The 23459-nt window shown below is 53.9% G+C and overlaps 9 protein-coding genes across 9 annotated transcripts; 5 read left to right on the plus strand and 4 right to left on the minus strand.

Annotated features, from left to right (window-relative positions):
• Nucleotides 1-616: 616 nt before the first annotated feature.
• On the minus strand, nucleotides 617-3883 carry G647_09318 (nitrite reductase [NAD(P)H], large subunit; the record flags this gene model as incomplete). Its single annotated transcript, XM_008733621.1, has 1 exon — nucleotides 617-3883. One exon carries the CDS (start codon nucleotides 3881-3883, stop codon nucleotides 617-619), a length of 3267 nt encoding a protein of 1088 aa, XP_008731843.1.
• Nucleotides 3884-4941: 1058 nt separating this feature from the next.
• G647_09319 (uncharacterized protein) lies at nucleotides 4942-7587 on the minus strand (the record flags this gene model as incomplete). The annotated part of the gene is made up of 1 exon (XM_008733622.1): nucleotides 4942-7587. The coding sequence occupies one exon, from the start codon at nucleotides 7585-7587 to the stop codon at nucleotides 4942-4944; it is 2646 nt and encodes an 881-aa protein (XP_008731844.1).
• Nucleotides 7588-8537: 950 nt separating this feature from the next.
• G647_09320 (ribosome biogenesis protein nsa2) lies at nucleotides 8538-9323 on the plus strand (the record flags this gene model as incomplete). The annotated part of the gene is made up of 1 exon (XM_008733623.1): nucleotides 8538-9323. The coding sequence occupies one exon, from the start codon at nucleotides 8538-8540 to the stop codon at nucleotides 9321-9323; it is 786 nt and encodes a 261-aa protein (XP_008731845.1).
• Nucleotides 9324-9415: 92 nt separating this feature from the next.
• Nucleotides 9416-10884, minus strand: G647_09321 (uncharacterized protein; the record flags this gene model as incomplete). The annotated part of the gene is made up of 6 exons (XM_008733624.1): nucleotides 9416-9528; nucleotides 9608-10041; nucleotides 10166-10221; nucleotides 10317-10412; nucleotides 10548-10685; nucleotides 10762-10884. 6 exons carry the CDS (start codon nucleotides 10882-10884, stop codon nucleotides 9416-9418), a joined length of 960 nt encoding a protein of 319 aa, XP_008731846.1.
• A 534-nt stretch (nucleotides 10885-11418) lies between these two features.
• G647_09322 (uncharacterized protein) lies at nucleotides 11419-15377 on the minus strand (the record flags this gene model as incomplete). Its single annotated transcript, XM_008733625.1, has 4 exons — nucleotides 11419-11860; nucleotides 11924-12350; nucleotides 12412-12691; nucleotides 12747-15377. 4 exons carry the CDS (start codon nucleotides 15375-15377, stop codon nucleotides 11419-11421), a joined length of 3780 nt encoding a protein of 1259 aa, XP_008731847.1.
• A 522-nt stretch (nucleotides 15378-15899) lies between these two features.
• G647_09323 (uncharacterized protein) lies at nucleotides 15900-17543 on the plus strand (the record flags this gene model as incomplete). The annotated part of the gene is made up of 1 exon (XM_008733626.1): nucleotides 15900-17543. One exon carries the CDS (start codon nucleotides 15900-15902, stop codon nucleotides 17541-17543), a length of 1644 nt encoding a protein of 547 aa, XP_008731848.1.
• A 372-nt stretch (nucleotides 17544-17915) lies between these two features.
• G647_09324 (uncharacterized protein) lies at nucleotides 17916-20192 on the plus strand (the record flags this gene model as incomplete). Its single annotated transcript, XM_008733627.1, has 1 exon — nucleotides 17916-20192. The coding sequence occupies one exon, from the start codon at nucleotides 17916-17918 to the stop codon at nucleotides 20190-20192; it is 2277 nt and encodes a 758-aa protein (XP_008731849.1).
• Nucleotides 20193-21062: 870 nt separating this feature from the next.
• G647_09325 (uncharacterized protein) lies at nucleotides 21063-21491 on the plus strand (the record flags this gene model as incomplete). The annotated part of the gene is made up of 1 exon (XM_008733628.1): nucleotides 21063-21491. One exon carries the CDS (start codon nucleotides 21063-21065, stop codon nucleotides 21489-21491), a length of 429 nt encoding a protein of 142 aa, XP_008731850.1.
• Nucleotides 21492-21533: 42 nt separating this feature from the next.
• On the plus strand, nucleotides 21534-23459 carry G647_09326 (uncharacterized protein; the record flags this gene model as incomplete). The annotated part of the gene is made up of 1 exon (XM_008733629.1): nucleotides 21534-23459. One exon carries the CDS (start codon nucleotides 21534-21536, stop codon nucleotides 23457-23459), a length of 1926 nt encoding a protein of 641 aa, XP_008731851.1.

Here is a 23459-nt window from a genome sequence, read left to right on the forward strand (position 1 = left end):
CGTCTACCATGGTCAAAAACCTCCTGTTTCTTCTGATCTGTTACAAGGGACTCGGCTGGTCTGTTGGCTGCTTCCCCTTCCTCCCACCGATACGCTCATACTGCTTGCTTGCTTGCTTGCTCACGCTTCTTTTCTTTTCTTTCAAGCATGATCTATCAGAATCAAGAAAGTGAGTGAGTGGGTGGGTGCCCTCTACCTGTCGGTAATGTAATGCAGTGCGACTTTCCACGACCGAGATACGAGTAGCATTGGTGTCTGGAACTGAAGGGTAGAGATATCCCTGTGCCCGATATGAAGCAGGGAAGAGGTGGGAGCGTAGTCATAGGATAAATACTCTAATAAGTAGGGCTAGGCAAAGAGCTGGGGAGCCGGGAAGGTCGATCACGGAGCGGAGCAGAGCAGAATTATATACCGTACCTACCCATCATGTTCCTTTACTGGGTATACATACCTCATCATGCTCCTTTACTGGGTATACGTACTTCGTACTCACGTACGACCCACTCACTCTCTTCCGGTGTACGCATTCTCAGTCCATCCTCATATAATTCAATAGTGCTATTCATTTTATATATTCGCCGTCCCATCCAGATTCAATACATTCACTACTCGGAATCTACCAATCTATCCTCCTCTGCGCCGCGACACTGATCTCCCGTCCGGCATTGACGTTGCCCGTGCCCGGCATGGCGCCCACGGTCTTTTGCGGACGTAACCCATTCTTCAACCCCAGCTTCTTGTCCAGACTGGCGAACGGGTTGGGCGTCTCGCCGGCCTTGACGACCCACTTGGTCGTGCCCAGCACGTTATCCATTTCCTGCACGGGCGGCAACTTGAGGTAGACCCAGCCGTCGTCGCGCTCTTCGGCCGCGAACGTGGCGATCGACATGCTGGTGTCGTTGGAGCAGGAGCCCGCCCCCGCGGCTTTGTCCTCAAAGTCCACGTCCCCGTTGAGCTGGAAGTTGCGCTTGTGATACGGACAGCTCACGTAGAATTTGCTCTCCTTGCAGTCATTGTTGCTGCTGTCAGAGCCTTTGATTTCTCCGATGAGCCCGTCGGCAAGCCCAAAGGTCCGCCGGTGCGGACACATCTGCTGCGAGGCGTAGTACTTGCCCTTGAGTTTGAAGACGGCGAGCTGTGTATCCCCACGGAGGACCGTCTGGCTGGACCCGGTGTCTAGGTCTTGGAACCGCTTCGCCTCGACGATGGGCTGCCACGTGAGGCTCGTCCACCGCGTGCCCTTGAAGTCGTCGTGCACGGGGTCCTTGGCCCAGTACGCGGGCCGGGATTGGCCTCGCTCTTCGACCTTTTCGACGGCCGGCTCGCGGTTCTCCTCGCTGTTGGCGAACTGCTGGAACGATCTGCGCTTGTCCGGGTCGTTAAGGACTTCGGTCCATTCGCAGAAGAAGGTGCCGACGAGTTCTTGCATTTGTTTCTCGAGCTCGGCGCAGATGCCGAGCTTGTCTTCCAGGATGACTTCGCGGAGGTATTTGATCCCGCCAGGGAGATTCTCTACCCAGCGCGCCGTCCGTTGCAGGCGGTCGGCTGTCCGGATGTAGAACATAAGATAGCGGTCGAGGATGGGGATGACATCGTCAGGAGGCACATCCTTCGCGAGGACCTCCGAGTGTCGCGGCGTTGCGCCGCCGTTGCCACCGACGAAGATATTGAATCCCTTTTCCGTGGCGATCAGGCCAAAGTCCTTGTTTTGCGCTTCGGCGCATTCGCGCACACAGCCCGAGACACCACCCTTCATCTTGTGCGGCGAGCGGATGGATTTGTAGCGTTCTTCGAGCCGAACAGCCATGCCGACTGAGTCGCCGATGCCGAACCGACACCACGTCGTACCTACACAGGACTTGACTGTGCGCAGAGATTTCGCGTACGCGTGGCCAGATTCCAGACCGCCAGCGACGAGCTCGGACCAGATGTTCAGCAGGTCCTGCTTCTTCGCACCGAACATGTCGATACGTTGGCCACCAGTGATCTTCGTGTATAGGCCATACTTCTTGGCCACTTGGCCGATAACGATCAGTTTCTCGGGGCTGATCTCGCCACCAGCGACACGGGGGATGACGGAGAATGTGCCGTTGCGTTGAATGTTGCCGAGGTACTTGTCGTTGGTGTCTTGCAGGCCGTGGAGCGGCTTGTCCATGACATGCTTGTTGAACATGCCGGACAGGATTGAAGCGACCGCGGGCTTGCAGACTTCACAGCCCAGACTATCAGGATCGGTGCCACTGTCTCGCATGACCTCGCCAAAGTCTTTCAGCTTCTTGACGTAGACGATGTTATACAGATCGGCTCGAGAGTACTTGAAATGAGGGCAGATGTTATTCGAGATCTCCTTGCCCATTTCTTTCATAGTCTTGTTGAAGATCGACTGCACGAGGGGCACGCAGCCACCACAGCCCGTGCCGGCCTTGGTGCAAGACTTGACGTCTCCAAGTGATTTGCAGGAGCCATCTTTGACGACACCGGCCACGTCGCCTTTGGTGACATTATGGCAGGAGCAGATCTGGGTGTCGGCGGAGAGGTCATCGGCGTTCTCATCACCGTCTTTGGAGGCACCGATGATGAACTCGGAAGGAGGAACCTCTAATTGCTTCTTGTTCTTGACCATAGGAACCAGCTTGACGTAGTCCTTGGTGTCTCCAATCATCATGCCGCCTAGCAGGTACTTCCCGTCCACGGTGAACAGGTACTTCTTGTAGACGGCCGCGAAAGGATCTCGGTACGTGAGGGCTTTGACGGCTGGAGGTGCAGGCCCATCAGTAAGGCTCTTGACCTTGTCTTGGGTAGCGTCGGTACCTTTAGGCGCCCTTTCTGCTCGTTTGACATGTCTGGCTGGCAGGTCTTTGGGACCGTCTCTGTCGGCGAAGAAGTCCCCAAAGCTGGCGACTTCAACACCTAGTAGTTTCAGCTTGGTGCTCAAGTCGGGTCGTTTGAATGTGCGAGGGCTGTGGACTTTAGCTTGGGTGAGGTTGAAGGACAGGACATCGGCTTGCTCAATGCCCGGGGCGATGAGGCCGAATGTCTGATTCTCCCAGCTCGCACACTCGCCGATGGCGTAGATGTTGGGATCGCTGGTTCTTAGATTGTTGTCAATTGTGATACCACCACCGCGGTCGGCGCATTTCAAGCCGGCATTTCTGGCAAGCTCATCCCTCGCTTTGATGCCGATGGCAAACATTATACACGAGCACTCCATCTCCTCACCATCTTCAAAGACGACTCCCTTGACGGCGTTGTCCTCATTGGCAACGATCTTCCCGACCCGCTTGCTGAGCATAACGTCTAGTCCGAGGTTGCGAACGAGCTCAACGACCATGCCACCTGCATCGCCGTCCAGCTGTCGAGACAATACCCATCTATTTCTCTCGATGAGCTTGACTTGGCCGAATTCTTCAAGATCCATCATGGCCTTGGCGGCTTCAAGGCCGAGCAGGCCTCCACCGACAACGCATCCCGTCGTGCCTTTGACAGTGGCAGAGAACTCGATCAGTTTTTGGAGATCGTCGATGGTTCTGTAGACGAAGACGCCTTTGGCATCGTGACCAGGAGTGTGTCTCGGTAGGAGAGCATCAGAGCCAGTGGCGAGCACCAGGATATCGTAGGGGATCGTATCTCCATTGGCAGTGATGACAACTTTCTCAGACGTTTTGATCTCCGTAGCCAGGGTGTTGAGATGATAGTTCAGAGCATCCGTAGGATGGCCTTTGTACCACTCTTCGGGGTTGAGGTACAGCGACTCGACTTGTCGGTGCTGGAAGAAGCTCGTCAACCCAACACGGTTATAGGCCAGATGAGGTTCCTCCCCGATGACCACGACGTCGTATTCTCTCCTTTTGGCGTCGAGCTTCAAGAGTTTCTCACTGGCCATCCATTGTCAGTGCGTGTACTCTCTCTCATTTGAAGAGGCTTACACGAAAGCGATGCCGACCATGCCCAAGCCAACAACGACGACTTTCTTCCTCTGGCCCTCCGATGGTTTTTGGTCCCCACTGGCCTCTGCGTCCTTGGGAGCTCGGCTGATGGCCATGCCAGGAGAAGATGTTGCCCAGGACATGTCGCCGTTGCTTCTGAGCCTGACTGGACGCGATATTCCTGTCGACAACCCCTATGAGCAATGCGAAGAAAGCGGCGAGGGCATGGATTGGCTTCGAGCTCAAATGCTTACTGGGGAGGGTGCGAGGACTCTTCCATCGTCTCACAGATGGCCGTTGGCTGTGTCTGTGCCATGGTTCAATGCCTGACGCCACCCACGCGAGGCATCATATCCGCGGGGATGAAGTGAATGTCGAACCAGCCAACGACATTGCCGGATTTGCTTATCAGCGAGGCTCATCGGCAGGGGAGGCAGGCCAAGATGCCCGTTTGGTACCCCCGGACTCAAGGGCCAATTGGCAATATTGCATTGTCATTGTCTGTCGTCAGTCGCATATCGGCAGAGGACGCGAGATATCTGGGTAGGGCTCGATCGGGGACATGTCGAAGATCATGTCTTCTCCACGGTCTGAGATTTGACGGAGGTGGAGCGCTGCGATAAGACATCGAGGGATTGTGCAGGAGAAAGAGAGACGCAGCTGAGTGGACGATGAAAGTTGCGATAACATGACGATCGACTAGCGCGGTATTGTATTGTAACCGCTCGTAATACCGGTACCGGGTTGCAAAGGTTGTGGGATCTTCGTACCCCTACAGCATCACAGTACCTGTTCACTACATGTAGCCTCTTGTCTGACTAGAAACATTCATCCATCATGCCTGCAGACTTGTCCATATCTCAGCAACACTTCGTCACATGCTTGAATATCTTTTCCACAATCGCAGGCCAAGAAGACGGCCAAGAGCAAGAAACCCATGTTCCAAAACCATAATCCCAATGCCGCAGATATGCAGATGAGAGAATTTCCATTTGCCTTATCTGGAGCATGCGCTTCAGAAGAACATGAGCTGGTCGTCACTCCATCCATCGTCCAACAGTGCCTTGTGCATAGTCTTCTCCATGGCCTCTGGGCCACAGAGCAAGACCAGCGTGTCCTCGGTCTTGGTGTAGTTTTCTTGTACCAGCTTGCCGGTGATACGCCCGCGGAGACCAGTCCAATCGTCCGGCGCCTTGGTCAGCGTGTGTAGAACCTTACATCTGTGTTCATTGCCTGCCAGTAACGTGTCGAGCTCTTCCTTGCACAAGATGTCTTCAAACAATCGATTGCCGTCGAAGATGATGCAGTGAGTCTTGTCCTCTGGGTTGCGGATAACAGCACGGAACACTTGGTATATGGGTGTAATGCCGCTCCCTCCACAGATCATCACGAAGTTCTTGACGAACCTCTCTTTGCCTGAGATAAGACATTTGCCGTTGCCAAGATATTCGAACTTGCCAATTGGCCCCTTCATCTCAATGAAGTGTCCGATAGGCAGAGCATCCATAGCTTGAGACATCTTTCCTCCTTTGCCACCAGCATCGGCGAAGTAGACCTTGACAAGCATATCCATAAATCCCCGGTCATTGATCTCTGAGATTGGGGTGTAACTGCGGATGATTGCTTCGCGAGTGGCTGGGTCCCGAAGCCTGACCATCAGGTGCTGTCCAACGGGGAGTCCTAGGCGCTGTTCTGGATGCTCTAGCTTGTAGCTGAATATACGGGTGTCCCACGAAACGATCCGCTTGCCGTGAAGAACTGCCTTCTTCCACGATTTGGGATTCAGGAATTTCTCCGAAGGCTTGCCCGACTGGTCGGCCTCCGTTTCATCCTCGGTCAGGGCAGTTTTTGCGGCCTCGTCTAGCGAGCCAATATGATATTTCGGCATCATTGCCTTCGCGGTCTCGCTGTGAATGGCGAGGAACTCCTCCGAACTGTCGAGACCAGCCGCTGAGATGATGCTCTGCGCACCACCAGGATGTTCTTCCAAAAATGCGGTGCCATCGTATACTTCGCCGTTGACAACAAACCAGGGTTGCTCCTCTTTATCGTGCTTGCGCAGCTCATCGATCGTGATCGGATTCTTCAAGCCTTCCTTGACCATGAGTATCTCCTTGGCTTGTTCTTCAGGGGGCACCACTGGGCCTTCACCCTCGAGCTTTTCACCCCAGAAGCCGTTGGCCAGGTTTCCACCGGCCTTCTTGACCCTTTCCATCCATCCGCCAGGCATGAGTGCGGGCTGGGTTGGATGTTCGAACCGGAGGTAGTCGCCTTCTAGTGTGATGGTGACCCGAAACCACGGATTATTCATCATGCCCAGGACTGACCAGTACATGTCTCGAGGCTGGACATTCATACTCTCGTCCATCGCTCTGACAAAGATGTCCTTCGCTCCAGCAAGTTCTCTCGTGCCCAGATCTACGGACCAAAAGCACCAGCAAAAGCATGTTTCACGCCACGACATGTCGATCCTGCCACCGAATAGATTTCTTTCGGTTTGACGATATCGATCCTCGGCGTAGTCAATATCTGCTAGCCGCCACGTTTTGCCTTTGTCCAATGAGATCTCTACCCTGGTGATCCGTCGCCCGCCGCCGCTGTAGGCATATCCCCTCGCTCGATAGGTGCTCGGGGCGCCGGTTAGGCATATTTGCTCCTCGTGCTGAGGGTAGCATATCGCCGAGTTGGGACTGAGGTCGTAAATGGCATATCTGTCATCGGTCCACCACTTCGGATTGTTTGCTGACTCTTCCGGCGAGACCATTGTCGGCAGTACCCTGTTGTCATATATATGATACCAATTGTCGCTAGGTGCATCCGTGACGATGAGCTTGGTGAGCCATTTGACTGATCGACCACCAATTTGCCCCGGGATGACGGCGCGTAGGGGCTTTCCGTGGTCGGGTCTCAGCGTCTCTCCATTCATCTTATATGCCAGCATGAATCCGCGGTTAGGGTCCATCACCCAGTTCAATTTGACAGAAGTCCCGTAGAAGCCGTTCGGAAGCTTATCGGCACCTTCCATGCAAACGTACTTTGCTTTCCGCATAGGTCTTGATTCTTTGATGACATCGGCCATGACCACGCCTGTGAACAGCGCCGTTGACAAACCAGCCGCGCCCCATGAGAACCCCTTGCTCTTCCGCACCATATTCTGCTCTTTCCGCCGATTACCAGCACATACCAAGGTAATCGGGCAGGTGATTTGTTCGTATTCGGTCATCAGTTGTCTCAGAGAGATAGTCAAGGGATTTTCGACCAGTCCCTCAACCGTGAATTTCCAGTCAATAATATCGTCGTCGCTAACTTGAGGCACAGCTCCATGGTTCCTAACGTAAAATAGTTCGGGACTCGTCAGAAAGCCTTCATTGAACAACTCTGTCAGCGGCGCTTCGACATTGAAAGGGTGAACACCGGTTAGTCTGATTAGCCTCGGATCCCGCGGTACATGGCTATCTGGCGTCTTGAGATCAACATCCAGCACCTCGGTGGGCACCTGCGTAGGAGGTGGAAGTGGTATCTCTATTCGCTCGTCATCCGCGTCTGAAGTGTTGTCGTCTGTGGGCGGCGGAGACGGAGGCAGCACGTCTTCAGCCTGTTGTTTGTCGAACTTCTCAATCTTCTCAGGTACACCCTCGCTGTCCGTGTTCGGATCTTCCATCTTCGCGTAATAATAAAACGACGGAGATCTTGACAAACGCGACTTTACCAGAGTAACCAGATCAACGAGAAGGACGCACAGGAGGCAATGGCAGAGTCAGCTTAGTTCAATGACGGCTCATTTACACGATACCAGCGACCACACGCAGAACCACGACAAGGAGGGCGGAGCGAGGGTCAGGCCTGCCCCCCCTTGCAACTTGCGTCACCGAGGATTTTGAGAGGACATAATTTGTGCATTTGCGTGTGCGCGTCCCTATCGAAGAGACCTTCTGGGCCCCCGTCGAGATCGATGCTGCACAACGATGAAGATCCGCGGGATAACGCGAGAATCTGCGCGTGTGGAACGTTGCGAGGAAATGTTTGACCTTCCGCTTATCTCTGGCCTTTCTGGATGAGGCTAGACGCTTTTGCAGGTCGTAATCCCATTACACCTGCCATTGCGATCAGTCCTTGAGACCTGAGAGCCGCGGAGCAACACTTCTTGTTTTGACATTAGGAAGGCTTGATATGATGTATTGCCGATACCGTCAATAACTCTGTGTTGTCACAGACGTCAGATCATTGCGGCGGTAATGGCTCTGTCAGAGTGGTGGTGATTTCATCTGGTGGGCTTTGACCCCGTATGTCTTATAGGTACTCCATACTGCTGGCAGCAGGGCCTGAAAACTCAAAACGAAAGCTGATAGAACTGCCCAGAGGAGATTAATGGATGGTGACCATCAAGACCAGGCTTGCCAGGTCAGACTCAAGTCAAACGGCTCTGGTGACTTTGCTTGAATGTGGATCCAATCACAGCAGAGCTTGGCATGTGACTCGGTCTCGGAAAATCTTTGGCGCCGAATGATTTTTTGACTGTAGCGACGACAATGTCGGTGCATCGTTCTAAACTCCTCACCATTGTTGAATTTAACCCCCAACCTTCATTCGCCACTCAAGGCAGCCGTCGCCATGCCTCAGAACGAGTACATCGAACGCTGGACGAAGCAACACGGCAAGCGTCTCGACAATGATGAGCGAGTCCGAAAGCGCGAGGCAAGAGAAGGCCACTCCCAGTCCGAAAAGGCCCAAAACCTACGCGGCCTGAGAGCCAAACTGCACCAGAAGAAACGCCATGCCGAGAAAATCCAGATGCGGAAAGCCATCAAAGCGCAAGAAGAACGAGATGTTAAATCTGCGGCACCGAACGAACCTTCCTCGACACCTCTGCCCAATTACCTGCTCGATCGTTCACAGGCGAACAATGCAAAGGCTTTGTCGAGTGCGATCAAGAACAAACGGGCGGAAAAGGCGGCCAAGTTCTCCGTGCCATTACCAAAAGTCAAGGGCATAAGCGAGGAGGAGATGTTCAAGGTGGTCAAGACTGGCAAGAAGACTGCAAAGAAGAGTTGGAAGAGAATGATCACGCAACCCACGTTTGTGGGACCTGATTTCACGAGACGACCCGTCAAGTACGAGCGATTCATTCGGCCTATGGGTCTGCGATACAAAAAAGCCAATGTCACGCATCCAGAGTTGGGAGTTACAGTTCAACTACCCATAATAAGTGTGAAGAAGAATCCACAAAATCCACTATACACACAACTGGGTGTTTTGACCAAGGGTACGGTTATTGAGGTCAATGTCTCGGAACTTGGGCTGGTGACCACTGGTGGTAAGGTCGTCTGGGGAAAATATGCTCAGGTCACCAACGACCCGAGCCGGGATGGTTGTTTGAATGCTGTTCTTTTAGTTTGAAGCAAGAGCACGAATCGCAAGCAAGTCCTCAGTTTTCGCTTCCCACCACTGGCACTTCAGCTCTCATCGGACTCCAGTCAGCAAATACCGGATCACAATTCTTCCGCAAAGACGGCATGATCATTATACCCCATGGCCTTCACCGCAATCTTGGCACTCTGCAGAACTCGGCTCTTGAGACTGAGCGACTGACCCGGCCGCTCAACTATGCCGAAAAATCTTGCGTAAGCAAACGACCACCTTACTCAATGATCCCAGGACCAAGGGACGAGACAGACACTTACAAACATTGGAGATCTTCGCCATAACCCCATACGTCGCCTTGAAGTCGAATGGTTTCAGTGCCTTCCATATCTTCAACACCTCGTCCGGCGGCAACGGAATAAAATTGGGAATACTCCACAAAAACTGATACGATATGGTATCACTCCTCTTCCCGGGGTCAGGATTCTGTCCAGACTGGACGGCGAAAATTGTATCCGCGACAAACAGCGTTGGTATGGGTGTGTTGGGCGGTGCGGAGTGCAGACATTGACTTCCAGGGAAATGACCTCCACAGATAATGGAAGTCAGACCAGGAAGCAGTTCTGCAGTGGGTTTGGTGAGCAATTTCAGAGTTGCCCCTTCAGGTGGTGGGTTCGTGCGGTTCGCCCAGACGGAATCGACCTCCGTCATGTATACCGGGCACTTGAACGTGGCCGACCAGTCCGCCCATGTTCTGCATTGACCTGGCAGTCAGAAGAGAAGCATACTCCGCGGATGGGATGGATGAAGGGAAGCCCGGACTGTACTCGGAGATTGTGAGGCAGACAGGCACTCATGCAGACGAGCGCACGACTTACGTGTAGAAATGCGGATGTGAAATGATAATGAACTTCAAGCCGCCCAGCTCTGTGATCTGGATGTGCAGCGCGTGAGAGCGTTAGTTGTATTGTTGCTCATCCTACCGTCCTCCTGGACGTGGGCCTTTTTTCTGCTCGCTCGCTCGCTCACCTTATCCACGGTCCCCTGATCCAAATAAGCAACCAAATCCCAAAGCACATTGCCATGAGGCGTCCGGATCAAGCGCGCCCCTTGCCCGATGCCGAACTACCGCCAGACACGGACGTTGGTTAGTAAGTGAGTAAGTGAGTAATTAGGTGAGTACCTGCGTGAGCGAGGATATAGGCGAGCAAGTGCTCAACTGGAGTTCAGTGCCTTCACAAACACACTAATCGACCGTACCTTCGGTTCCGTATGGATCTCAATCACTGTATCATTCCACTCGCACTGCTCGAACACATTCTCGTACTTTTGCGACGTGATCAACTCGCCGAGCGTCGTGAAGCTATGTCCTGACGGGGGGATGAATTGGCGGGGGTCCTACACAGAAAGAACAGAGAATGGATTATGAGACTGCTGTGATTTTTTAACACTGAGGATTTGCACTCAGACGTACCTCGCAGATCCGGCATTCTGTCTTGCCTACCCGTTCGGGCACGTCGTATTGGGCCCCGCAGGTGCGGCAGACGACGAGGTCGTTGGACGTGATGAGCTTGGGAGGAGAGGCAGAGGTCGACATTACTGATCGACGGTGGTGGTCGATTTTCCCCTTGCGTGCCTGCCGGTGCTTTTTGGACGGTACAAGGACCTGTTCCGTCACGCAGGAAGGGGACGAAGAATGTCCTGGATGTACGGAGTATGGCCGTCAAGTATGTACTATGTAGGCGAGCGAGATGATGGCTGTTGGTTCGGTGTAGGAGTTGCGCATCGTGCCTGACTGATATCCGTTCGTATTTGCTCGTATTTCTTAGTTGCCTGAATGCGATTCGTTTGCGTGTCTCGAGTGTATAGTACATGCAGGTATAATAGGTATAGATCAATATCTTGGAACGGTGCTGAAGAGACGGCATTTTGAGATAACATATTCTGTTCGTTCTGCGTATTCCCCAACTGTTTGTCTAGGAGGACGTTGCTGAGAAGTATCAAGCACGTAACCAACAACACTACTCTTTTTCTTCCATTCGACCGTTTGAAATACCTCACAGAGGCAGGCTGCTCATGTCCACGCTTCCTGAGATGGCCGGCCCGGCCATTCGTGCTCATACCCCGAACGTTACATGTACAAGCTCGCTGTAAACACGACATCTCGTCGGATCAATTCCCTCGCCTTGTCCATCTTCTGGTACAGACTCGGATCACCAATTAACCTCGCCGCACTCATGACTTCTCGACACGTCTCGTCTAACCTCGTGACGACCCGCACAATCGTCCCTTCCATCACGTCCGTCAGATCCGTGATCCGATTGAACGACATCCCTCTCGCCCACTCGTACACCACTTCAACCAGACCAAACCGCGGTCTCGAGACAAAGTCGTTGGCATCGTCGGAGGAGAGGATAACTTGATGCAGGATCTGGAATTTGTTCACTTTCTCGGCAATCTTGATGATCTCGTCTCTGCCTCTCTTGAGGTTCTCGGTGAGTTGGGGTTCCGAATCCGTCTTCTCCTGGAAGACAAAGGCGGAAAGGAGGGCCACGATCTCTTCGGGTTCGAACCTGCATGATCATCTGTCAGTGCATGTTCCGGTCGCGCCCTTTCGTAGACAGCAAGAAACTCACGATGCCAGCACGTTCTCCAGTATCAGCTCTGTGAGCACCAGTTCGTCCGCGGAATGGATCTCGCACGCGACCTTGCCCTTCAGCTGCACGCGCGACTCCTCGTCAATGAATTTGAGATCCTTCAGCACCTCGGTTCTCTGCTGATAGTCCGGCAGGAGGGATAGATTCTGGTCAGACATGAGCATCTTCAGGGCTTGGATGTTCTCCTTGATCAACCATTCGTCGTGCTGCATGCCGTAGTGCTTCAAGAAACTGTCACACGAGAGACTCTTTGCGTTCTGGAAGATTGTAGCAGCTCTCTGCCGCTCGACTAACAACTCTCGGATGGATAGTTCGTGCACTTTGTTCCATTCCTGCTCGTCCCACGCCGTGGAGATCCACGACGAGTACACGGTGAGGAATTCATTTTCCACAAACTTCTGCTGCTCTGCATGGCTATTTAGTAACAAACGTAGGTCAACCTGCATTGGCTGTAAGTATACTATTACCTTTTCGGACCTGGATGTACCAGTTGGGGCCTTTTACCTTGACGACCGTCTGGGTTAGACATTCCACATCGTCCAACTGGACCTGGGCAACGCTCCATCTGACACGGGCCACCTTGCTGGGAAGAGGGGAGAACACCGTGCGGACGCGTGGGAGGTAGGGGAGGAGATCTCGCGTCGATCTCTGCGCGTCGACGTCGGAAATTTCGAGCACTTTGAGCGAGGGTCGGGGTCCGCCGGTTCGAGGTTCGTCGAGGAGGATTCCTACCATGCGTGTGCCATCCTGTGCGAGTCAGCTTGGAGGGTCTCCGAAGGACCCGAAGAAGGGGATCTGGTACCTTCTTGTACACTATCAATCTTTTGGCCGTCCAAAGACGGCGTCCAACGGGCGACGAGAGCAAGCGAATGTGGAGCTCTTTCGTCAGCCGTTCGAACTGCATAGCTGCTGCGTGAGCGGCTTCGAGGTCAATGTCGCAAACGTCGCAGGGCTCCCGCTTGATTTTGTCGAGACTAGCCTGCGATAGCGCAACCTGCTTTTCGTGCTGGGGGAGCAGAGCCTGCGTGGCGTTTTCAGAGAAGCTGCGCTTGATCATCTCCTCAATCTTCAGAGCTTCGACGCGCATGAGATTGAGAATCATGTTGTAGTGCAGTCGGAACTGGCTTCGGAGCTTCGTGGCCGGGCCCGTAATCATCTGGGCGAGTTCTCCCGCGGGAGGTGCTTCGGTCTTGCCAGGCGTCACGATGATGACCGTGCCGACGGTGTCGAGGCCTCGACGACCCGCTCGACCCGCCATCTGGGTGTATTCTCCTGGAAGCAGATTTCGAAAATCTCGTCCATCATGCTTGCGGTATCCCGAAAAGACAACAGTGCGCGTTGGAAGGTTCAAGCCCATGGCAAATGTCTCCGTCGCGAACAGCACCTTCACGAGTGTCCGTGCGAAAAGGATCTCGACGATCTCCTTGACAATCGGCAGGAGACCGCCATGATGGACGGCGACGCCTCGACCCAGCATCTCTCGCAAGCGTCTGATCTGCGGCAGCACCCGATCCTCTGGCTTCAGTCTGGCAATCGACTTTTCGATAATCATGTGAATCGCACTTTTCTCGGCTGCTGTGCAGAAGTCTTGGTTGGAAAGAGAGTCGGCATTTTCTTCACACCTCTTCTTGGAGAAGACGAAAATGCACGCAGGGAGCAGGTTTTCCTTACGGAGATGCTGGACTAGATGTACCCATAGATTTCTGTCCTGGGCAGCGGTCGTTCTGCCACCACCACGCCCTGTCCGTGCAATATTGCCTTGACCACGGTTAGGCGTGGGGCCGCGGCCACGCTGTTGTGTGCCACCTCGTTGGTTTGGCCCGCCCCGTTGTGCTGGTTGCCCCCGACCGCCTCGCTGTCCTGCCGGGGCGCCACGACCTGGCGCACCTCGAGCTGGAGTTTGCGCCTCGATAGCTTTCTGCTCTTTGACCTTGTCGAGTCCGGAGAGGATGTCGTTGGCAGCCTTCCATCCCTTCTGAAGGAAGCGCTTCTCCGAGTCCACGATTTTGTGCATCTCCTTGCCGGCCCAGAGATAATGTTCTAGCGGCACGGGTCGTTTCGGCGTCGAGATCACGTAGATATTCTTTTTCTTGGTACGACCGACCCAGGAGGCGAACTCGTACGTGTTGGGCACTGTGGCCGAGAGCAGGATGAGGGTCACATGGTCAGGAAGCATGATGATGACCTCCTCCCAGACTACGCCTCGTTCGAGGTCATTGACATAGTGTACCTCGTCGAAGATCACGAACTCGACGTCTCGGATGAGGTCAGCGCCACGGTAGAGCATGCTGCGCAGAATTTCGGTCGTCATGATAAGACAGCTGGCTTCAGGGTTGATCTGTACGTCACCAGTGAGAATGCCGACATCGTCGAAGACGGTTTTGAAGTCGCGGAATTTCTGGTTGGATAGTGCTTTGATGGGAGACGTATAGATTGCTTTGGTCATGTGTTTCGCAGCCAGCGCGATCGCATACTCCGCAACCACGGTCTTTCCAGCCGATGTGTGCGCGGCCACGAAGACGGAGTCGCCGCTCTCGAGATGGTAAACGGCCTCTTTCTGGAAAATGTCAAGTTCAAATGGCCATGTACGCGCCATCTCAGGCACCAGTTCATGGAAGTTGGGGATGTCCTTGTTGATGTCAACCACGTGAGCCCACTCTTTGCCAGCGGTCTTCATGGTCGCAGATATCAATTCCCCATGCGGTTCAAGTGACGGAAACTCCACTGGCAGGAGCTCATCAAGGTCGGTAAAGTCTTCATCTTCTGTCTCTTCAGCGCCATTCTCCAGTGGGGCCCTATCCTCGCCATTGCGCTGGTCATCATTGACATCCAATTCCACGTCATCATCGTCCTCCAGCGTCTTTTCCACATCCTCAGCGTCTTCTTCGGCCTGGGCGGACTTCTTCTCGGCCAATTTCATGCCCCTGCTGAAGCCTGGAGGTACCTCGAGAAGGCCTTCATTTCCTCCAAAATTGATGATGCGATCCAGTCCGCCGGACTTCTTGGCCGGTCGCTTGTTTTCTTCCTCGAGCGTCACCTGGTCTTCATAGGCTTGAATTGCATCGACTCCGTCCAACCCACCAGGTGCAAAGGGAAAGAAGCCCGCAGCGCCGCGCACAAAGTCGGCTCGACTGGCTGGTCTTCGGAGCAGAGACGTCGAATTCTTCGCTGTGGCACTAGACGCCGGCACCGTAACCTGTCGGTAACCCGTGATCTTCCCTTCAAGACCTTCACGGGTGAAGCGGGTGACTGTTCTTGTCTGCGTAGGGGCTAACTGGCACAACTCAGCGTGATTGGAAGATTGGTAGTCCCATCGATGCTGCAACTTGTTCAGCCATTCCGGACTGAATGTAGTCGGCGGCGATAGAAATTGCTGCTCCAGCTCGTCTTTAATCTGATCAGGGGTCTTCTGGGCATACAGGACAGGTGCCATTGCGGTGGCGTCTAAGTCAATCGCGTTGTAAATATTGACCTCGGCATCAAATCAGTGACTCGATGGTGGTGAGAAAGTAATTAACTCGACGAGAGTGAGGTGGAAGTGATTGAATCGACGTAAAAGTGGCGTGGCGGCTTGGAGCCAAGCGAATTTGCAGCGACGAGCCCCGGATTCTCTGTGTACTTGCAATTCAATGAAGGTCGGCCGATCGAGCCTCGCACGTTCCTCCCGAGTACAAAGCCTTCTCGGTGAAGGGAGCTGGATGTAATCGTTAACGGGGCCTCAGGGAGCAGTTGCATGCTACGGTGCGAGTGGAAAGGAGTCTACCAACATCATCTGCGCAAATACACCGCCAGTGGCGCCATTCACTTCTGGCCCAAAGAGAAAGAAAGGCAGGCCACTGCTCTGACACAATGAAATCGGCCTCTTGTCCTGTCTCGGAGTCCACAACCGCTGCTAACCCGACGATCTGGAGGACGGACGCCGCCTCTTGAATACCTTGGCCATCGGTACCGTAGTATGGCCTCCCAGACGAACTTTCAGCAATCCTTCGTGCTACCCAGAGTGGTGAGCAGTTTCGTTACTGGAACAGAAACAGATCGGTTCAACGTGTACGATGTCAAGTTCTACCCGTACTCCGATCCTTCGAACACAGAACCCGTTTTTGCCGTTGTCTCTCAGAAGAAAGTCTACATTGCTCGCTTGTCGGCTCAGACTGATTGTGTCATCACGTTGCTTCATGAATTGGAGGATGAGCAGGAAGTGCGAGACGGTGATTCCTCGGGCCTCAACTCATGCTCATGGTGCTACATCCACCAGGACCAGCCCCTGCTCGCCCTTGCCGGTGGATCAGGCCAACTCAAGGTGATTGATGCCGCTTCAGGAGAACATTTCACAACACTGATCGGTCACGGGCATGGGGGCATCAACGACATTGCAACCCATCCAATCTTCCCGTGGATTGTCGCAACCGCTTCGGTCGATAAGAGCGTTCGGATCTGGGACTTGCGACGACACAGCTTCCGGCATGAATCACACACCATCATCATCTGCGGCCAAGCAACAGGCCATTCCGAAGGCCTGTTAACCCTCTCGTGGCACTCTACCGGAAGATACTTGATCACCGGTGGTCATGACCACCTCGTTTGTGTCTGGACCATCCCGGATCTTGCAGAAGGGTCATCGTTTTGGCGGGAGATTGAACCAGAAAGCAGGAAGCGAAGCTCCGACGAAGTTCACGTCATCCATTTCCCTCACTTCACCAGCTCGGCCGTACATCACGACTTTGTTGATCGCGCAAAGTTCTTTGGTGACCTGGTCATATCCAAAGCCGCAAAAGAAGGCAAGATCGTGCTATGGAAGATCACTGGCTTCGACACACAGAAGCCGCCCCCAAGCCCCGTGACGGCCCCTAAGGCCGAAGAACATCTAGACACGCGTAACGGGTTTATGCGTACGGGGAGGATAGGCAAGAACGGGGTGGAAATTATCAAGATCTCGCCTGAATTCGAAGACCAGCCCCCCTTTGAAAGAATGCTGGAATTCGAGGCTCCCAACAGCGACCCATTTTATATGCGCTTTGGGCTCTTGTTGCCCTCATCCGACTATCCAGAGCTACCTCCTGTTCTAGCCTTCGGCGATACCGCTTCCGAAATTCGCTTTTGGGACCTTGAACGACTTGCGCTGGGCTACTCCGTCGGCCTAGATCCCAAGAAAAGCAGTCCAGTAAAGAAGAGAAAAGGAGTTGCCTCGAGGGCCAATCGAGCCAGCATCGTTTCTCAGAATATTGTGGACGAACAGGACTCTGCACTTCGGTTGCGTGAGTCCACTGAGTCTTCGGTTTCCAACACCAGTTCCGGATTGTCGGCAGCGCGACAGGCTTCGACGGGGGCAACCAGTGAAATATCGGATGACCCGGTGCCGCGTGGTCCAGATTCGCTAATTCCATCTCCAGATCGTGCAAGCCTTCCTATTGATGATCCGCACCAGCTGGTCAAGCACCATAACACAGCCAGCTTGGCAGACTTACGATATAAGAGACAACGTGCATTCATGACGAGGACAATTGACTGGAGTCCCTGTGGGAGATGGTGTATAGCGGTGGGCGAGTCTAAGCTGTCGGAGGAGGAGGGTTGTGGTGGTGTTGCTGTCCTACATCGCTGACAAGGGTCAAAATCTCGCACTCGACCACACAGTCGTCTTTCTTGCATCAGATGCAAGCTCACTCGAATCCTGTCGCATTGGCGCCTTCACAAATACACGGATTCTGGCGGCTTCAACTCGGCGTTCGCTTCCCGCTGGTGCAACAGCCACCCGGAGAATGCGGGGGGCTGGGGTCCACGGATGCCATGTGCTAATTACTCGTACATACGCGAAACCCAGCCTTGCAGATAAACAAGGGAAATTCCTCGCCTCCGTCGCATCCCATCGTGCTTTCATGCCCCTCCTGGTTTGGGGGCTCTCATTCTCACGTCCTCTCTGCGTCACTTACGATAATGAGGAACGAGTCGCGAAGACTGTGCGACACCTTCCACGATGGATATTGACGCCCAACACACGCCTGCGCATTCGGCGCAACCTCAGAAGTTCCTGCGCTACAGATCAGTCCGCAAATCTGCACCTAAAGACGCGGAACCTCAGACTAGTCCTCCTCCTCCTCCTCCCTTACCGCAGGTTTCGCCGAGCGCTTTGACGCGACTGCCTCCGCGGTATCATCGAAGACTACCTGCGACTCAAAGCGCGCCACCGCCAAACGTGCCGCAACTGCCCCCGGACAATGGTCACGCGACTGTCTCAAGAGTCCGAGGGAAGACCGTTGGCGGGGCGGCTGACACAGATGAGCCGATCAACCACAGAGGAGCCGGCGGACGCAGAATGGTTATCCAACAGAACAGTCCTAATGCGGGCACGCGGCAGACGACGAGCAAGACCACCTCACGCAAGCCGCCATCAGCCTCGACCGGGCGAGTGTCCGAGCCCGAAGAACTTCGGAGGTCGTATGAAGCAGCCAGAGAAGAAGCGCGGCTTATCCTCGAGGGTGAGCACGACCGTCTGATCGCACTCAGACAGGTGGAGAGCAGACGTCGGCACCAAGAGCGGGAACGGCGCAGAAAAGAGGAGGAGAACGCACGAGAAGTGGCACGCACACATCAGGCGGAGGAAGAAGCGCTACGCAAACCCGAGGAATCAGCGAAGCGAGAAGCCAAGGTGGAGGTTGTTCGTGAACGATTGAAAGTCAGCCAGCATGCCCACGGTGTTGGACGTGAAGAGGACGCGGTTGCCTCCTCTGATTCTGCCATGGAGCCGCAACGTGACAGCAAGAGTTCGAAAATGCGTACCATGGTCATTGGCGGACCAGCGCCCTCGAAACAGGACACCCGCGGACACCGTCGGCGCGCATCGTCCGCTGTCGAGCAGCTGCAACAGCAGCCAAAGGCAAGTCACGCCAGAAGGAACAGTGCTAGCCGCATCGACAAGGTGCCGGGGGGTGAAGCACCAATCATGAAGCCAAACTTTGATGCTCCGGTATCTGCGGTGAATGCTGGCGAGAGACGGGTTGGCGTCAAATGTAGGGAAGCGTTCATTACTCTGCCCGTCACCCCTTCTACGACGGCCAAGGACATTCTCAATTCCGCATCGCTATGTATGTCCGAGGCGATTGACCCTAGCACAGCCGTCCTCCTGGAATCGTTTTCGCAGCTAAGCCTGGAAAGACCGCTGCGCAGGTATGAGCGGATCCGAGATGTGATGAACTCGTGGGACAATGACTCGCAGAATCATCTTTTCATCATGGCCGCAAGTGACTGTGCTGTCTCGGGGTTGCACACCGCAGACGCTCCCCGACAGCAACCGTACGGGACGACCGTGCAGATATACCATTCACAAAGGCCTGGCAAATGGGACAAGCGGTGGTTGAAGCTACGAGAGGATGGACAGATGACCATGTCGAAGAACGAGAATGGCATTGACTCTACCAATATCTGCCACGTCTCCGATTTCGACGTGTACACGCCTACCACCAAGCAGCTCAAAAAGCTGAAACCCCCCAAGAAGCTCTGCTATGCGCTCAAAAGCCAGGAGAAGTCTGCCGTATTCCTCGACGGCGCAAATTTCGTGCACTTCTTCTGCACAAAGGACAAGGAGATCGCTGACAAATGGTATCACGCCGTCCACGCCTGGCGGAGTTGGTACTTGGTGAACATGCTGGGTGAGGGTCAACGACAACCCCCCGGACCAAATCTCGGGCAGCAACTGGGCGGTCGACCGGGTACCAGTGACTCGAAGGAGTCTCTGCCTTATGTACTCGGGTCTTTCAAGCCACTGCTTGACTCTGGCACGAGCTTTGAGATACGTCGGAACGCTGAGCTCGGCTCCACTCGCCGGCCGTCACATTCTCAGACTCAGAGACCGCTGATCGACCTCGTCCCAGCAAGACCCAGCTTTGACGAGATAGTGGCAGGATCGAAGCTGCCCACAAAATCGTCAGTCGCTCCTCCCACGGCATTTCCAAAGAAGTTTATGGTCGAGTCGGCGATGAATGGCAACGGGATGGATGAAGAAGGGCCTTTCACAGGGACGGGTCTCCTGGCGCGTAGTGCCAGCCGTCGGACGCAGGGCGGTTCCCGGCCAGGTCACGCCACCGCAGGCGCTGACGGCAAGCCTCTCGTTGATCTGGCTTCGACCAGCGAGTTTACGGATGGTAGTCTGCTGCGGAGGATGGAGAGCCTAGCTGCTCGGCAAGGAGCATTCGAGCCCAAGATTGATCGGCAGAAACGGAAAGAAGTTGACGTTGCGGTAGGAGAGGGGTTCTAATCCTGGACGCGCATGAGATACGGTACAATGGATGGCCTCGACAGTTGGGAGGGAGTGTCACGATGGAATGAATTGCATGTGGTCAACGATACGATGGGACGCACGAGTCGAGCAGAACCCGCAGATGTTGCTCTTGTCGACGATTCATGCTGTTTGCGTGGCTACGGGATGGATTTATACCTTGATGAATGACCTGAGAGACAATTGATGCTGGTGGCCAGTGCCACTGTCAGCATTTACTGTAGTGGTGTTGTAGCCACCGTCACGCGGTGCAGAGAGTGTGTGCAGTGTTGTGTATGATACCATCTAAGCTACCTCATGAAAGCTCCGGAGACATCGATACCATGGGTCACGTGAACTGCACGTGACATCTCGTGCTCAAGGAAAGAGCTCAAGTTGCACCCGCACCGCAACAAGTGGCGTAGAAGGCGCGACCGCGAAGTTAAATTCACCACTGCTTCCAGACACAACCACAGTTGTATTTTACGCTTAGTTCCAAACCTCGTCTCCTGACACTTTGACTTCTGATATAGGGTCATTAGCCAGCGGCAAATCAGCTATGAGAGAAAGAATGCCACCGCATGTTACGGAGTACGAGCTGCCGCGGTCGACCCAAGATGGGCAAGCCACATGCAGGCGACGGAGGCCAATCGAACTGTAAACAGCAGAGCTCAGCCGCGTTGACTGCACAGCAAAGGCGAACTGCCTTTGGGCGCAGCCTGATGGCACCATCTTCGGTCAAGTGACGCTTCAAGACCTCAGCTTGGTCCACAGCAAGCCGTATCATCGAGATAGTCGTCGAACGCTTTCAATCGAAACCTGACCCTTCAAGCCCCTCTCTGTGTACGCTCTGTACCGTCCAGCGTCGCTATGGATCCTGTAACCGCGCTCGGACTCGCCTGCAACGTCGTTACCCTCGTCGAACAGGGTATAGAAGCTGCGGCTGTGTGCAAAGAACTCTACGAGCGAGGGTCACTGGATGAGAACAACAACATTGAGAGATACGCCGATGGCCTTGCAGCAGCGAACAATGAGTTACGGGCAGTCCTCAAATCTCACGCCACGACACGTGCAACTAGGCTGCAGCAAATTGCGCAGGATGCGTCCAAGATAGCCGCTGATCTCAAAACGGAGCTCAACAAGCTCAAACTGTCCAAGAGTATTGGCAATAGACGAACAGGGAGCGCATTCAAGACGACGCTGAAGACAATCTTCAAGAAGGGGACAATCGACAAGCTCCTAAAGACCTTGGAGAAGCAAGAGGCTGCGTTGCAGGCTGGCCTTCTGAAAGAACTCTAGTAAGTCAGCTCAACGCTCCCCTGTGAACTTTGTGTATACCACATGGACGCCAGCTCGATTGCAGATCGTAATAGCACTGGGCGTGCAGTGTCTGTCCTTCTCCAATGCATATCACTATACCTTGTTCTAAATTGTATCAGCTTTAAAGCGGGCCAGGACGACCTAGCCCGACGGAAAGAGTTCAAGGCTCTGGATCAAGCTCAGAGAGATACCATTGTCCAGATATTGGGCCGTCTTCAGCTTGCATCCACTGATATCGAGACATCCATCAAAGCCACAGGGGCTTCCATAACTGGACGCCTCGATAACCACCATTCTGCGCAGACCAGCTACCTCCGGGATCAACAACTAGACGCTCTCAGAGTGCGCCTTCTCGATGCTTTAGCCTTTCAAGAGATGGACGGACGTCGTAACATGATTGAACACCGCGTCTCGGACTTCGCAAGCACTTATCGCTGGGTATTTGAGCAGCCTGACAAGCGCCGCTCTAATCCCTCCCGTTCCTATGATCATGAATTTGTCGAGTGGCTTCGAAATGGCAAAGAGATTTTCTGGGTCAGTGGGAAACTAGGCAGTGGCAAATCGAGTCTTATGGACTTCATCTACCAGAATTTACATGCACGCGGTTCAGGCTTTGATATGTTGGCAGAATGGGCACGTCCAATGCCTGTACAGGTTCTTACTTTCTGGTTCTTCAGACCGGCTACTAGTGTGTTGCTCAAGTCTTTGCAAGGAATGTGGAGATCTTTGTGTTTTCAGATGCTGGAACAAAACGAGAAGCTGGTGGAGACGATCCGGACTGACGATGATGGCCTCGCTCCCGCCAGTCTCAAATCTTGCCTTACAATGTCGGGATCTCGCGCTCAAACTTGGACGGATACTGAACTGAGATCCTGGTTTGAGTACCTGATCACACATTCCGAACACAAATACTGCATCCTCGTCGATGGGCTGGATGAGGTTGCAAGCGACCACGAGGCCTTACTTCACGACGTCCGCTACATCGTCTCCATTTCAAACACGGTCAAGATCTGCTGCTCAAGTCGACCCGAGCCCGCATTCAAGCGGACGCTCTGCAACTATCCTTCACTCATATTGCAGGACTTTAATCACAATGACATTCGAATGCACTGCCAAGAGCGACTTGAGCAAACCCGAGCCGCGACATTCGCAACACGGATTGCTGACATGGCTGATGGCGTCTTCTTGTGGGCTGCCCTGGTTGCTGGAGACCTCCAAAACGCTGCAGGCCAAGGCGATTCCGAAGAAGATCTCGAGTTGCGCTTGGAAGGGTGTCCTGCTGAAATGAATGACCTCTTCACGTTCTTGCTTGAGAAACAGGACACTTTTTATGCAAAACATCCCAAACCACACCTTGCACTAATCCACGCCTCGACCAAGGTGGATATGACCATCAACTCGATTGACCTACTTCTCGCCTCCTCGGGACGAGAACAACTGAAGGAATTCTTCGAGAGCGGTCTGAATGCTTCTCGCCTTGCAGCCTTGGACACTCTAGCATCCAATATGGAGGTGAATATTGTGGCGAGATGCGCGAACCTGGTGGAATTCGACCGAGAGGATATCTGGTACCACTCATCCCCAGAATTCCCAGCAGAGTTCTCTTACGAGTCATTGGAGAAGGCGCGTACGACGAATATTCGCTTCATTCACCGTAGCGCACAAGATTTCCTGGTTGAAAGTGAAAAGGGTGCTGCTCTTCTCCAGTCTGGTGGCATTGCCGAACAGGACGCCATCAAGTTGCTCATGCTGTCCTCTGCGGTCATTTCCACCATCGACCAGTCTGATGTCAGCGCCGAAAGAGTGTTCGCATATGGGAGCGACATACGGCGGGAATTTTGGACGCCTTATGAGACATATGTCGCGGATTCTGTCTTCGCAAGTGTCCAAGTGCGAAACCCGTGGGGTCTGCCCTGGAACTTAGCCAAATCAGAAGACGGACAGTAA

This window comes from Cladophialophora carrionii, assembly GCF_000365165.1.
Source record: "Cladophialophora carrionii CBS 160.54 unplaced genomic scaffold supercont1.9, whole genome shotgun sequence".
NCBI classification, from domain to species: domain Eukaryota; kingdom Fungi; phylum Ascomycota; class Eurotiomycetes; order Chaetothyriales; family Herpotrichiellaceae; genus Cladophialophora; species Cladophialophora carrionii.